The 17,083-nt window shown below is 38.0% G+C and overlaps 1 protein-coding gene across 3 annotated transcripts in view; it reads right to left on the reverse strand.

Annotated features, from left to right (window-relative positions):
* LOC136875681 (ribosomal L1 domain-containing protein 1) overlaps window positions 1-15,139 on the reverse strand; it is a 161,799-nt gene extending 146,660 nt beyond the window's left edge. For 2 of the 3 annotated variants that reach the window (XM_068228101.1, XM_067149235.2), the window contains exons 1-2: window positions 14,933-15,139; window positions 3,420-3,508 (exon numbers count right to left, since the gene is read on the reverse strand). In XM_068228101.1, the coding sequence (XP_068084202.1) occupies window positions 3,420-3,508; window positions 14,933-15,038 (195 nt within the window). In that variant the 5' untranslated portion in view covers window positions 15,039-15,139. The remainder of the gene's footprint in view (window positions 1-3,419; window positions 3,509-14,932) is intronic. The other variant, XM_067149236.2, reaches the window with a different exon arrangement.
* Window positions 15,140-17,083: the final 1,944 nt, after the last annotated feature.

Below are 17,083 nucleotides of genomic sequence, written 5' to 3' on the forward strand. Positions count from 1 at the left end.
GATCAAAAAATTTATGGGGTGATACATTTTTTGCATGTTTCGACAGCATAGATTCTACAGTTGTCCAACTCACAGACTTTGGATGCAGCACTGATCACAGATATGACCTTGTGGGAAAATTAGTGTTACATTACCTGTGCCAATTCTTCTTCCATACGAAGGAAATAAGGAAAGAGCTGCTATCGTCCAAATCAGCAAAATCGTCCCTGAAGTTCTCCAAGGTTTCGGACAACTAATGCTTTCGAGAGCGAGTTAAAACTTGTTGTATATATCTAAGACAATGTGAAATGCATAATAGTTTCAACTAGGCTATATCTCAATACTTCCTACGTCATTTTAGAATTACTGATGTTCAAAACTTTTCAGAGGATAACATTAAGCCATTAAAATAGTGTGTTTACCAGCTTCCTCTATTCAAATATTCCTCGACTGTACACACATGGCACATGAAAGGGAATACAGTAATTCAAAGGTCATTCTGGCAAGTGGAAGTCTTAGAGTATTTATTTCATGTACATTTTCTTATTGTATTAATGCGAGCAGTGTGGTTCATCCATAGCTACACTAGCACAGTCTGCCGTCACCACCCATTAACTACGAGAGAGCACGCACTTCCTCTTCTATACGCTATGCCGTATGTATAATCTATTTCATTATTTCAGGTTACATTTTCCAAATTCACTCGCAGAATTAGGCCCAATTCACAATGAAAATTAAGCATGAATATAATGTAAACATAAAATGTAGATGCTCTATAATGTAATGGAAATGTTCATGATGGATCATGTAAACACAAAAATAAACGTTCAATTAAATCTTTATATAGAAGTTCTCTAAGTCCAAGCTTCTACAGAACACAAGATAACAGCCATCAGAACATACTGCTGCTAAGATGTTCGTAGTTCCACAAATGCGTCGTTGGATGAAAGGCTAGTTGAAATTTATCAGACTCGTAACATAACATGCAGTGTTGATAGCTACACATGGGCATCAATACTGGTACGAAATGGCAAACAGTTTGTTCAAAACGCGTGTTTTCATGAATTACATCCACACTACGGCTTACTAGTTAGTTATTTTTCAAATTCTGTGCTACGTGAACGTGTACGCTCAGTTTCATTCTGAAAAAAAATATATATATATATTAGTACCAACCCAAAGGCTTCCGTTGCAAATGTTGGAATTCAAGAGGACAAATTGGGGCAAATATTAATTTATAGGACAAGGAGTAAGGGGTTGGAATAATTTATTAACGGAAATGATTGATAAATTTCTAAGTTCTCTGAAAATATTTAAGAAAAGACTAGGTAAACAATTGATAGGGAATCCGCCACCTGGGCAACAATCCTAAATGCAGATCAATGATGAACGAGTGTTTCAACGTTCTTATTCAAACAGAGTCACTTAACCTAACCTAGCTGTACGTGTATTGTAAAAAACATATTTCAAGCGCCAGTAGAGAAATTATAACCTCACTATAAATTTACATGGGAATAGCCTTTCCAAAAATTAACCAGATGCGAGAAAATATGAACTACGTTACCCTCTGAAATCAGTGATGCACTCTGCCATATCTTGAGGTGTATCACATTCTTACTTAATTTCAGCATCATCATCATCATCGTCGTCGTCATTGAACCCTTCCAGCATGCGGGGTAGGGTTGTTGTAAACAAGCACACTCCAATACTGTCTGTCCAGAAACGTTTTGTTGTTCAAGACATCCTCTGCTCTCCACGTCTTCCATCAGTTGGTCTATCCATCTTTTTCTTGGTCTTCCCGTTGGTCGTCTGCATGTTAGTCTACTTTCCATATAAGCACATGGTATACTTGTGTTATTCATTCTTTTAACATGCCCAAAGAGTTCAAGTCTGGATGATCCCCATGAATTCAATTAATCCTAGGTACAATTATTCGGATCTCTTCGCTCTTTGTATGATCAAGTCATGTCTTTTGGGCAGTTCTGAGAAACTTCATCTCACAAGCTTGATGCTTGCTTATGTTCACTGATGTTCGTGTGCATTATTTTTAGGAATATGTAAGAATGGGAATGAGATATGACTTGTATAGGGTGATTTTTGTTATGTGAGGAATCTTCCTGTCACATAGTAAGTTTTGCACAAGAATGCAGAAATTGGAGCCTTTGATTATTCTGTTCAGTACTTCTGGCTCCGCCCTGACATTACTGGCCATTATGCTTCTTAGATATCTGAATTGGTATACTATTTCAACCTGTATGTCATGCAGTTGTAAGTTGCATTCAGAATTCTCACTGCCACTGTTTTTGTTGGAATCACTTTCGTTCCATGATCTTCGAATTTAGTTTTCTACAAATGAAGTTTACTTTGTACTGCCTCCTCCGTGTCATCCCATATGGCTACATCATCTAAAGCTTGTAGTTCTCCATTACCCCTTTAAGTCTTTCAGAATGGTATCCATAACTGCTATGAACAGAAGAGGTAAAAGGACACTTCCTTGTTGTACTCACTTGGTTGTGTCAAATCATTCAGAATACCAATCTCCAATATAGACAACTTCTACAATTGGTATACAACATTTTAATTTTCAGTATATAGCATTGAAATTTAGGGATCATTTACTTCATCCTTCTTTTCTAACAATTAACAAACATGTTCCCCTCTTTCATTTCAAAACAGTTATTACTAATCGACTCAGACATTGCCTCCGAATGTCGACAAGAGAGCTCACTACTGCAATAGCAAGAAAACGATATAGAAGATGATCAACTGAATTCAACATAATCGCTGGAGTGCATAAATATCAATAATGGAAAAAACAGTGCACGCTTAGTTGCTCGTAATAACAGATGCATCAGTGATAGGATACCTGCAATAACCAGAGGGTAATACACAGTTTAATACAGCAATTTTCAAGGGACAGAAAAAAAACTGTCGTTATAACAGGGTTCTCATAATATACCATACACGCTATAGCAGATTTCTACTGTATTTTGCTATCAGGCCATAAGCAGCCATTTAAATCAGTCATCCGCCATACAAAACAGACCTTCACTTTTTCTATTTTCTCGCTGACATTTGCATTGTTCACTGTGAATGTCTACACCTCAAAAAGTTGCGTTCAAGTTTTATGCTGTTATGTTAACAGTTAACTTAGATTGTGAAAGGGGTCTTAGTAATGTTTCCTCATGGTAGATGTAGTGTAGCAATTTCATTGTGGCTACAAGTCCTGGATCTACTTCAAGAAGAATGACACACAGCTAATGAAAATACGAGTAAGCACAGCAAAAGTGGTAAGGGAAGGAAATGTTAGAACTCGGATTTCTATGATCTAGAAACTCTGAAAATATGCATTAATTTACACCCTAAAAGATACCAAAATATGACATAAAAACTTGGAAATGTAACATGTAATTAAAAACTGATTATTTTTGGGAACTCACCTTAGATGAATCCAAATATGTCTGTGGTGCTGCTGCTGCAGCAGCAGGGGTACATGGTGTTTCATTCTCTATCTCCTTAACAGGCAAACCTTTAAGAGAATTCAAATACTATTTTAGAGAGCACTGCTTAATTACAATTAACGAATGAAAAGAAAATCCTTAAAAGCTACAGGAGAGCATCTCCAGTACAAAACTTAACCACTATCGAGTTTTCGTAACCAGTGTTCTCCCTAGGACCTTTTTGATGGGCGCACCGCCCTGCCATTTTTACAGGCCGCCTGGCTAACATAACCTAGGTAATTGCTAATTACATAATATTTATACATATTTGAATCACTGGTTGCTCCAAATTAAATTGTACATACTGTAAAACTGTTTATTTACACGATATATCACTTTTATCAGCATAATTGCTTCAATTACATCGGAAGTTAAATGTTTAGCTTGACTGTCATGTAGTGTAGTACTCGAGCAGTTGTCTGGATTAACGTGGAATCGCATGTGTGCATTTGATTCCGCATTACGTCACAAAACCCGTATCGCACTCCACAGCAACCGAGTGGTAAGCCCCGGTGTTAGGCCTATATGATTATGAACGAGCAGTAGTCGAACCAGACTTTAGGTGGCCCTGAAAATGGTTTTCCGTGGTTTCCCTTTTTCACACCAAGCAAATGTTGAGGCTGTACCTTAATTAAGGCCATGGTCACTTCCTTCTCACTCCTAGCGCCTTACTGTCCCATTGTCGCCATAAGATGTATCTGAGTCGGTGTGGCGTAAAGCAACTTGCAAATCAAATATAAAAAGAGCGAGCAGTAGAACGCTAGAAGTTCGAAATACTCATATCTTGTTCGTGATAATAACACTAAAATAGTTATATTTTGCAGTTAATGTATACCTGTCTGATATTGTTGTCAATACCTGGGAGGAATAAACTGAAATTTTAGCATGTTCATTTTTTACATAGTATTCTCCTCCCGGCTGCTCATTTCTGCCACCCAGCTGACGAAAATTTCTGGGGAGAACACTGGTAACTATACTATGCCAATAGTTCAAGGACATTTCATATTTTGAATTACACTACAAATACTAGTCTAGAGCCAAATCAAGATTTCTGCCTGCCTTCTCTATTAAATAATAATAATAATAATAATAATAATAATAATAATAATAATAATAATAATAATAATAATAATAACAAAAGTAAACTCGTGTCCTCATACCGAGGTGGTGCAGTTGTTTTCAGGCACACCCCCAACAGAGGTGAACTGCATGTACAATGCACTTACCAGCCCTCCTACCATTCTTAAATCTCTGGCAGTACCAGGAATCGAACCCGGACTTCCGAGAATGGCAAGTAATAGTACTAACCGTTATGCCATGGTGGCCGACATAATAATAATAATAATAATAATAATAATAATAATAATAATGATTTTAAAAAATAGCCTCAGTTAGTATGAGCAGGTATTTTGATTTGAGGCCATTGAAGTTGCTCCTTGCAGTCTAGGAATAGCAAGCCAGCCGCGTGCCTGGAAGCCCCAGATTCAATTACAGGCCAGAGAGTTGGTTCGAGGTCCATTAAGCCATGTGATTGCAATTAAGGAGGTGTCTGATGATGAGGTAGCAGCCTGGACTACAAAGCCAAAAATAACTACAGAGGATTTGTTGCGCTGGTAATCTGCAAACCTTAGGACCGAGCAGCAGTCATTTGGTAGGGCAAGGTCCATCAGGGCTATAGTGCCATAGCATTTGGTTTCTTTGTATGTCAAATTTAATGTTTACTCCATAGTTCATGTTGTTGTGAAGATGTCATACGTTTAAAATGCCATAGGAGTTTGTAAGGTGCATCTACACTAGAGGCAAATACGAGGTAAGGCAGGTCGAGGCCAAATGAATGCATCGTTCAAATGATTTTTTCTGTATGAACGAGGCAGAGCTGAGGAATAATCCTCCATCCGAGCCAATGTGTTCTATGAAAGCAACAATTGACTGAAATCAGGTCTATGTATAAAATAATAATAAAATGCATGGCATTTATGTCCTTGGCAGGCTTACTGCAAAACAATAAGAAATTATTTTTTTTTTTTTTGCTAGTTGCTTTACGTCGCACCGACACAGATAGGTCTTATGGCGAAGAACAATAAGAAAAAGAAATGACGTACAATGTCCATGGATATCCTTCCAATAGGTGCACATATGCAACAGATACAGTGAATACAGTAGAGTCTCGTTAATCCAAACTAATTGGGACCGGAGTCTGTTCAGATTACAAAATTTTTGGATTAACCGGAAAATATTTTCTAATAATAATGTTATGGTTTTAATGTCCCACTAACTACTTTTACGGTTTCCGGAGATCCGTAGGTGCAGGGATTTTCTCCCGCAGGAGTTCCTTTACGTGCCAGTAAATCTACTTACACGAGGCTGACGTATTTGAGCACCTTCAAATACCACCAGACTGAGCCAGGATCGAACCTGCCAAGTTGGGGTCAGAAGGCCAGCGCCTCAACCATCTGAGGAAAATAGTTTCTACAATACAGTACAGTAGATACTGTAATTTGAAATGTCCATTCTTCAGCCGTTACATTCATAAAATATTCTATAAAATTACAGTAGGGTAGATAAGAACCCGTAGAGGAGAAAACGACAATGAAAATGACATTAGCAAGTGGATGGAAGCTGACTGTCATCAATTATAAACAGACCAACAAATTGTAGCTATGGTGGAGAAAGAATCTGGAGTTGATGAGGAACAGAGTGACGAAGAAGACCACAATGAACAACTACAACTAGTGACGCATTCAGATGTCGCGGCCACCTTAGAACTTGCCGTACGCTACGTCGAGCAACACTCTGCTGCTACGCCCACTGATGTGATGTTTATAAGATGCCGGTTTAACACTGCATCTTCAAGTAGGTTCCAACCACTACGGTAAAAGAAACTAACAGACTTTTTAAAGATAAACGACCAGTGATTGATGGTTTATGATGTGTAATTATGTTTACATTAAGTTATTCTAGTAAAATATGACTAATATAATGCAAGTAAATCTTCATTCTGTAATATGTTCTGTCATTTCAATAGGAGAATTTTTTTAAAAATTCAATATTTCAAGTTGGATTAACGGGACTCTAGTGTATTTTTTATAACCTATCCCCTAGAAACCTAAGGCAGTGGAAGATTTTGTGCTCGGCTATTCTCGCCTTGCCTCTGGACGAGTCCCATTTCAAACTTTCAAGCTTGTAGCGAACACACTGTGGCGCTAAAACCGCTACCCCATGTGACAGATACGCACGAAAAAGTTTTGTGGTATGCTCAGTTTATTACGATTTTTATAAAACAGCTTTGAAAATGGGTATCGTAAGTATGAGATACATGCGACCATTGGTGTGACTAATTATTCCTTTTTCAGGTAATAATATGTCTAATTATCAGAACTTTAAATCTCAGCAATTCTCTGGACGTGGTGATGTGAGGGAAGCACTCTTTACTGAAGAAAGTGATTATTAAGATATTATAGATGACAGAGAAACAAGTGAAGAGAAGCATACATTGGTACAAGAAGATAATTCCGAATCAGAAGAAATTTGTGTGTAATAAATTTCATATTGATCCGTATTGACAACTAATTCACAATTGTTAAAGAAATGTTGCGAATATGTTGTTTTCCTTTGTTTTTCATAGGACATTCATTCGGACTTGTGTCGACCTTGATTATGAAGTCATCCTCAGCCATTACAACAAAGCCATAATTGGTAAGTTATCAAAAACGCTGAAGCACAATAAAAATATGAGAAAACACTTCAAAATCTTGAGTTTTTGTTGTCAATTATAAGTATGAGCAGTAAAACATTGTTCATCCATTCACTGCTTCCTGGGTTCCTGTGTGAAAATAATATTAACCAGCTAACTGGTACGATTGTCAAGATGTGGAGTGTTCCTGACAGTTTGATTCTCAGACAATGAATTCTGAGAGTCAGGGCATGGAAAGTTGGTAGTTTGAATCATTGTAGTAGGTTAGAGAATCTGAAAAGGGAGATGGATAGACTTAAGTTAGATGTAGTTGGTATAAGTGAAACACAATTTACGAACTTCATCGTACAGATCTGTATTGATACATTTAAAACTAAGAAACAATGTTAAGTTTTGGTCCACCCAAAACAATACACATCACTTTACAAATGAAAACCTATTTAATTAAAAAACATTAAATATTAGGGACAAGTTTCGTCTCTGAGACTTCATTAGCCATAAAATCACATGGTAGATTACAAAACTCCCCAGTCAACACACTGAAACTACCAGATTCCAACAATGCTTGCAACATTTTCAAGTAAGGTCGTTCAAATTTAACATTGCAGAAAGATTGTTTGCAAGAAGTGTTAAACTACCTCATTAAATATGTGTATATTTGTTCTCCAGTGTTTCCTCAACAGTTCATAAAGGAACTTACGGTTTAAATACGGACAGCAACAATGGACATTTTATTCTGTACGAGACGTTACGGTAGGCAAGTCACATTTCAAGTTATATTTTATTTTAACATTGAAGACAAAAGTTTTTGCAAGAAGTTAGGTCATTTTGTGCAAGTAATGTATATATGTTTATATATCTTTCGCGTTTCTCAAATAATCCTTAAAAAGGCATTGGGTTCTTCCATTTGTTTCAATTTCTGAACAATGAGTTTTGTAATCTACAACGTGATTTTATGGCTGATGAAGTCTCAAATAGAGAGGAAACGTGTCCCTAATATTTAATATGTTTTTAATTAAATAGTTTTTCACTTGTAAAGTGATGTGTATTGATTGGGTGGACCAAAACCTAACATTGTTTCTTAGTTATAAGTGAAGTATATTGGCAGGAAAAGCAGAATTTTTGGTCAAGCGAGTACAGAACTATCAACAAAAAATCAAACAGGGGAAATTCAGGCACTGGATTGATAATGAATAAGAAAGTAGGGTAGCGGGTAAGCTACTACGACCAGCATAGTGAAAGGATTATTGCTGTCAAGATACACACCAAACCAATGCCCACCGCAATAGTGCGTACTAGTTCAGCAGATGAAGAAATCAAAAGAATATATGAAGAGATAAAAGATTTAATGCAATATGTGCAAGGGTGAATCAAAAAGTATGTTATCAGGTGGCTAGGCCTATACAATACACCATGGTCCCCAAACCGTTAAAGGAAAGATCCTCAATTGGACTATGTGTAAGTAAGGGTAGCATCCTGCTTCACAGAATTTTCACCAAGCAAACTCAGAACGTTTTAAACAAGCCTCAGACCTATGGGAGTAATAGAGTCCAACCCTTATTTGACAAGTGAGAGACTCCTTGGAAACAACTTGGCGAACAAAATTGAATTCATGGAAAGCTATCAATATTAAACAAGATAGTAGAATTGGCAGAGTCAGCAAAGACTCTGGATGTGTTAGGAGTTAAGGATATTCAAGTAAGGGGAAATAACAAGGAAGAAATTATAAAGTGTATTTGATGGGTGTTAAAAAGGGAAGGGAGAATGTGGGGTGGGACTGTTCATTAAGAATACTGTTGCATGCAACATAGTTTCTGCTACGCATGTAAATGAGTGAATGATGTAGATAGATTTTGCAGTTGGAGAAATCAAGGTGAGAACTGTCTCAAAGTATTCACCATGTAAGAGTCCAGATGAGGGTGAAGTATTAATTTATGAAACACTGACTGCCAGTTTCACCAAGCTTCGTCCTAATATGCTTGACGTCTGTGTCAAAAATGATGGCCCATTTCTTTTCGACGCTTCGTCAACATCTTTTACATTTCATCATCACTAGTGAGCTGGAATAGACACTCTGTTTATTTTGAAACGATCTCGCATTTTGCAACGTTATATCGCGATATATCGAGTTTTATCATTTGTTCTAACTGCCATTTCTCGATTAATAATTGAAGTACTGAGCCGTGGTTGAAAATAGACGTGATTTGTAATTTAATTTTCTGTTATAACAGTGGTCTCACAAATGCAAGATAATAATATTTCGTCAAAGACGAGAGGATCCAAATTTTCTAAAGACGAGAAGAGTTTGTTCGTGAGCCTTGTTGCAGAAAGGAAAGAGACAATCGAAAACAAGGAAACAGATGGCATAACGCTGCGTGATAAAAAGAAAGCATGGATAGAACTTGCAAGTTGTTTTAATTCTCATGAATTTGTTTGTAAAAGGTCAGTGAAACAATTGAAAATGTTTCATGACAACTTCAAAAGAAGGGCTAAGCAAAAAAGATGCCAGGATAAGGTGAATATGTTTAAAACTGGAGGTGGAGTTGCTGTAACCGCTTCATTAGACCAAACATCACAATAGCTAGAAATAATCAAGGACCAAGTTGACCCTCTCCCTAAGAACTTGGATAGTGATTCTTCACTTTTTAGTGATAGATTTTTGTACTCCGTGGGGAGTAAGAAGGGAGCACTGCCGGTTCCGGTAAATACTGCCAACTGAATGGAAATGAAATTTCAATTGAATCGATAATATGATCGATCGATATGAATTTTCTAAACCTTTATTATCTTAACGCCAACAACTGTGTCACACACACAATATATAATACCATATAATATTTCCCGATGCGAAACGTGTTCCTACCATGAATTCTATAGTTTGGCTTTGCTGTGTAAACAACAACAGTACGAGTACGTCAAGTGTACGCCAGATGTCGCACAGCGATCATAAGCGATTCTTAGTTTGTGTTTCATAGGTTGCCAATACGAATCTCGAAGATAACCAAAGTCGACCGATTCAGCACTAAGGTGTAAATCTATCACTAAAAAGTGCGCAGATAGTATAGGTACTTTAACACAGAAACAGGTTCCTAGAAGGACATTGCAGGAATCACTAATGAACCGGATGAGTGTGTATGCGAGGATGTTCAAAAGGCAGAAGTATTCAGTCAGCAGTATGTAAAGATTGATGGTTACAAGGATAATGTCCAGATAGAGGGGTTGACTAATACTAAAAAAGTATTAAAATTTACCTATGACAGCAATGACATTTACAGTAAGATACAAAAGTTGAAAACTAGAAAAACAGCTGGAATTGATAAGGTTTTGGGGGATATACTAAAGAAAATGGGTTAGGATATATTACCATATCTGAAGTACTTGTTTGATTATTGTTTGCATGAAGGAACTTTACCAAATGAATGGAGAGTTGGTACAGTAGCCCCTGTATATAAAGGAAAGGGTGATAAGACAAAGCTGAAAATTACAGGCCAGTCAGTTTGACATGCATTGCATGTAAGCTTTGGGAAAGCATTCGTTCTGACTACATAAGACATATTTGCAAAATTAATAACTGGTTTGATAGAAGGTAGTTCGGGTTTAGGAAAGATTATTCCACTGAAGCCCAACTTGTAGGATTCCAGCAAGATATAGCAGATATCCTGGATTCAGGAAGTCAATTGGACTGTATCGCGATTGACATGTCTAAGGCATTTGACAGGGTAGATCATGGGAGACTACTGGCAAAAATGAGTGCAATTGGACTTGACAAAATAGTGACTGAATGGGTGGTTCTGTTTCCAGAAAATAGAACTCAGAGAATTAGAGTAGGTGAAGCTTTATCTGTCCCTGTAATAATTAAGAGGGGAATTCCTCAAGGCAGTATTATTGGACCGATATTTTTTCTTATATATATCAATGATATGTATAAAGAAGTGGAATCAGAGATAAGGCTTTTTGCAGATGATGTTATTCTGTACAGAGTAATAAATAAGTTACAAGATTGTGAGCAACTGCAAAATGATCTCGATAATGTTGTGAGATTGACAGCAGGCAATGGTATGTTGATAAACGGTGATAAAAGTCAGGTTGTGAGTTTCACAAATAGGAAAAGTCCTCCCAGTTTTAATTACTGCATTGATGGGGTGAAAGCTCCCTTTGGGGATCATTGTAAATACCCAGGTATTAATATAAGGAAAGATCTTCATTGGGGTAATCACATAAATATGATTGTAAATAAAGGGTACAGATCTCTGCACATGGTTATGAAGGTATTTACGGGTTGTAGTAAGGATGTAAAGGAGAGAGCATATTTGTCTCTGGTGAGACCCCAACTAGAGCATAGTTCCAGTGCAGTGTTCTCCCTAGGACCTTTTTGATGGCCGCACCGCCCTGCCGTTTTTACAGGCCGCCCAGCTAACATAAGCTAGGTAATTGCTAATTACATAATATTTATACATATTTGAATCACTAGTTGCTCCAAATTAAATTGTACATACTGTAAAACTGTTTATTTACACGATATATCACTTTTATCAGCATAATTGCTTCAATTACATCGGAGGTTAAATGTTTAGCTTGACTATCATGTAGTGTAGTACTCGAGCAGTTGTCTGGATTAACGTGGAATCGCATGCGTGCATTTGATTCCGCATGACGTCACAAAACCCGTATGGCACTCCACAGCAACCGAGTGGTAAGCCCCGGTGTTAGGCCTATATGATTATGAACGAACAGTAGTCGAACCCCACTTTCGGCGGCCCTGAAAATTGTTTTCCGTGGTTTCCCTTTTTCACACCGGGCAAATGTTGGGGCTGTACCTTAATTAAGGCCACGGTCACTTCCTTCCCACTCCTAGCACCTTACTATCCCATCGTCGCCATAAGACGTATCTGAGTCGGTGTGACGTAAAGCAACTTGTAAATCAAATATAAAAAGAGCGAGCAGTAGAACGCTAGAAGTTCGAAATACTCTTATATCTTGTTCGTGATAATAACACTAAAATAGTTATGTTTTGCAGTTAATGTATACCTGTGATATATTATTGTAAATACCTGGGAGGAATAAATTGAAATTTTAGCATGTTCATTTTTTACGTAGTATTCTCCGCCCGGCTGCTCATTCCTGCCACCCAGCTGACGAAAATTTCTGGGGAGAACACTGCAGTGTATGGGACCCTCACCAGGATTACTTGTATGAATAAGATATCCTGAGTCCACCCAGCTTTCGCTCATTAATTATTCCTGGAATGTCCTCCTTGGAACCTGTTTCTGCCTTAAAGTACCTATACATACTCATCCATTTTTCACTAAAATTTGTATGGCTGCCAATTATGCTTGCCATCATGTTATCCTTAGCTGACTTCTTTGCCAGATTCAAATTCCTAGTAAGTTCCTTCAATTTCTCCTTACTTCCACACCCATTTATAACTATTTCTTTCCAACCTGCACCTCGTTCTTAGTCTCTTTACTTCTCCGTTATAATATAGTGGATCTTTACCATTCCTTACCACCTTAAAGTACAAATATATTTTCACATTCCTCAACAATATTGCATTAAACCCATCCCAGAGTCAGTTTACATTTTTATTTACTGTTTTCCACCGATCATAGTTACTTACCGAGCACACCGCCTGCTGGGGAACATTCAAGACATAGTGGTTACCAGTTCTTCAAAGATGGCAGCACGATAGCCACTCTATATATTATATTCTAGCTTGTTGGATCTGGTGCCCCTACCCTCCCATATGTAGTGGTGAATAGCCTTATGTCTGAAGCATGTATTCAATCAATCACTACTGATCTGCATTTAGGGCAGTCGTCCAGGTGGCAGATACCCTATCTGTTGTTTTCCTAGCCTTTTCTTAAATGACTGCAAAGAAATTGGAAAAATATTGAACATCTCCTTATTCCAATCCCTAACCCCCTTCCTATAAACGAATATTTGCCCCAATTTGTCCTCTTGAATTCCAACTTTATCTCCATATTGTGATTCTTCCTACCTTTAAAGACACCACTCAAACTTATTCCTCTACTGATGTCCTCTCACACCATCTCTCCACTGACAGCTCTAAAAATAGACCAATGTAAAGATAATTTGGTCTGAGAGCTGACTTCCTTCTTACAGAATACTGTTGATCGCAACTGGACGCTCACTGCATTAGCTTTACTACACTTTGATTCAATCTCACTTACTATATTACCATCCTAGGAGAACACACAACCTAAATACTTGAAATTATTGACCTGTTCTAGCTTTGTATCACCTATCATTCAATTCTGTTGAATTTCTTACCTATTGACATTAATTTAGTCTTTGGAAGGCTAATTTTCATACCATACTCATTGCACATATTTTCAAGTTCCAAGACATTTGTCTGCAGGCTTTCAGCACAATCTGCCACTACGACCAAGTCGTCAGCATAGGCCAGACTGCTTACCACATTTCCACCTAACTGAATCCCTCCCTGCCACTTTATACCTTTCGGCAGATGATGCATGTAAACTATGAACAGCAAAGGTGAAAGATTACAGCCTTGTCTAACCCCTGTAAATACCCTGAACCAAGAACTCGTTCTACCATCAATTCTCACTGAAGCCCAATTGTCAACATAAATGCCTTTGATTGATTTTAATAATCTACCTTCAATTCCATAGTCCTCCGGTAAGGAGAACATCTTTTCCCCTCGGTATCCTGTCATATGCTTTCTCTAGATCTACGAAACAAACACAACTGCCTATTCCTCTCATAGCATTTTTCAATTACCTGAAAATCTGATCCTGACAGCCCCTCTGTAGTCTGAAACCACACTGGTTTTCATCCCACTTCCTCTCAACTACTAATCGCACCCTCCCTTCCAAGATGCCAGTTAATACTTTGCCTGGTATACTAATCAATGAGATACCTGGATAGTTACTGCAATCCTTCCTGTTCCTTTGCTTATAGATAGGTACAATCACTGCCTTTGTCCAATCCGAAGGTACCTTACCAATACTCCACGCTAATCTTACTACTCTATGTAGCCATTTCATCCCTGTCTTGCCACTATACTCCACGAATTCAGGTCTAATTTAATCTATTCCTGCTGCTTTATGACAATGGAGTTTATTTACCATCCTTTCCACTTCCTCATGCGTAATTTCACCAACATCATTTTCCTCCCCCACCCCCACTCACCCCACCATGAGCTTGGCTCTTCCCAACACCACCATCAAGATTTCCTTTTACAGTAAGATGTTAGGCTATGAGTTCACCTGAATTACTCAAAACACTGTTTATTTCCTTTATCCCTCCCTTCCTGAGATTCTTTATTACTGTCCAGTAAGGTTTCCCTGCTGCTTGACCTAGCCTTTCCAGGTTATTACAAAAATCTTCCCAAGACTTCTTTTTGGATTCAACAACTATTTATTTCACTCTGTTTCTTTCATCTACGTACAAATCCCTGTCTGCTTCGGGCCCTTGTTTGGAGCCATTTCTGATAAGCCTTCTTTTTCTTTTACACGCTGATTATATTATAAATAGAGAATATGCTTCTGAATTTTGAACCGGTTGCGCCAACGAGGTCGGCAGTATTATAAAACGATTCCATAACCCTTACTACTTCAGTTTAACCTTCCTTTTGTACTGTGAAGATAAGTTCAAATATATAATCTCAAGCAATACTTTAATGTAAATAGAGTGAAAATCCGTAACTTACAGACGTGCTTCTCAATCACAAATGGGGTTACCGGTAATTCACGTTAACCGTTATTTCTTAACTCACCCTTCAACGGTGATGGTGATGGTATTGATGGACAAATCTCCTCCTTCTTCAACACATCACCCGAAATGGACCTCTTCCTCTTCCTTTCCAATGAATGAACAACCATTTTCAATTCTCATTCGGTCAGAACTCGAAATGCAGGCTATATGACACACGTGTGTTTATATCCAGATGATCCAGAGATCCACACCAGAATCCAGAGAGCGAGAGCAATGAATTCCACAGAGTAAACAACACGAAAGGAAACACCATCTACAGAGCGTTCCAACCTTAAATTGCAGTACAGCGGTAATGGGATAATTCCGTCTCTTTCCTTCTCCAATGTTTTGCGGGTAGCACTGTCCTACTCTAATGCAGTGGGTTTGCCAAATATCCGTAAATCAGAATGTTATTGATTAAAATGGGTAAATATCGTGTTATGTACAGAATTTCAAGGAGCATTCGATGCCGTTAACAAAAAATGTAAAAAAAAAAATAATTTAGTGTGAAAATGGTAATATAATGGAAAGTTTCGCCAAATGCAAAATCTTCATTGCATGGAACTCATCATGTCATAACTCCTATTTTATATTCATTACTTTCCTATCTTTTTTCACTACTGGTAAAGAAACATTTCAGCTCTATGTAGATAAGTTTATTTTTAAATTTAAATGATAACAAAATGCAGTATATGCATTTATTTTCAGTCATGTTCAGGGAAGTTTATGTACAGGCACGAAAAAGTCAGTCGCTGGCCAGCGTCTTTCATTTTGAATTTTCATTGGGGGTCAAAGCGAGGCAAATGGTCTTCATATATGGAAGTTATTTTCAAAAAAATCCCGAAGTTCTTATCTTGCTTAGTTCTTAATTTGTGACAGGAAGAATATCTCCTTGAATTTTGGTTTCGCGCGTGACTCGGCTGGCTGCCTGGCTGCCTGGTTGGCCAAGTACCGGTAGTGATCTCCCAAACATGCGCTTTTAACATTTCCAGACAGTCGCATGCAGTGCAGTGCTCATTTCGTCAGTAGTATGTATAATAGTGATTATATACATATCAGTGACATATGTACAATTCTTGAGGGCAAGTGTATTTCGTTTGTGTGGTTTGTGAGTTCGTGCTCGTGGGTGGGGATCTAATTTCGAAGAAAAAGTGCAGAAGGATCATGGCGTGGTTAAAGCAAAGCAAACGGCCGTCGGATATGGAAGTTATTATTAAATCATTCCTCAAGTCCTTATCTCGTTAACTCTTAATTTATGACAGGGAGAACGTCTCGTTTGTTTACGTTTCACGAATGACTCGGCTGGCTGAGCTTTTAAATATACTAACAGCCGTGTGCAGTGGTGTTCATTTAAGCAGTATTATAAGATTGATAAAATAAATATCAGTGATATATATAATATTTAATGGCGTGTGGCCTCCAAAGAGGACGAGTGCAGGTCTTTCGAGTTGACGCCGCATAGGCGACCTGCGCGTCTATAAGAATCGGGCCCTGCCTGTGATGAATTATAATGCTGAAGACGGCACACACCCCAGCCCCCGAACCATTGGAATCAAACAATGAAGGTTGAAATCTCCGACCCGGCCGGGAATCGAACCCGGGGCCCTCTGGACCAAATGCCAGCACGCTAACCATTTAGCCATGGAGCCGGACAAGATCAGTGATAAATGTATAGTTCTTGAGGACAAGTGGATTGTGTTTGTGTAGTCTGTGTAGTTGTCAGTTCGTGCTCGTGCGGGGGGTTCTTAGTTCGAAGAAAAAGTAGAGAAGGATGTACAATGGATCGTCAAATTAAAAAGAAACGTTCCGTAGGTAAACTCAGGGAAAAAGAACACAATATTTTAATGAGTGTCCTGGATTATTTTTTAAAGTCTATGAATATGAGCAGCGCAGTCTGTGAAACTGATTAAGCTACAGGTTGTTCCGAAAGAACAATCTATGCTATAATTAAGGGACACACACATGGTCCTTTGCGAATTCCCGCAAAAAAAGCAAAAACAGAAGGACGGCAGAAAAAGGAAAATTAAATATGATGAAATTGTGCGAAGTGGAGTGCGTAGAGTGGTTCACTCTCTTTTATTTGCTAACATACCACCGACATTGAACGTGATTTTGAGTCGGGTAAATGTTGAAGATTCTTTGCCACGGTTTTCCAGAACTACGTTGTATCGCT

Source organism: Anabrus simplex, chromosome 6, assembly GCF_040414725.1.
Source record: "Anabrus simplex isolate iqAnaSimp1 chromosome 6, ASM4041472v1, whole genome shotgun sequence".
In the NCBI taxonomy this organism is placed as follows: domain Eukaryota; kingdom Metazoa; phylum Arthropoda; class Insecta; order Orthoptera; family Tettigoniidae; genus Anabrus; species Anabrus simplex.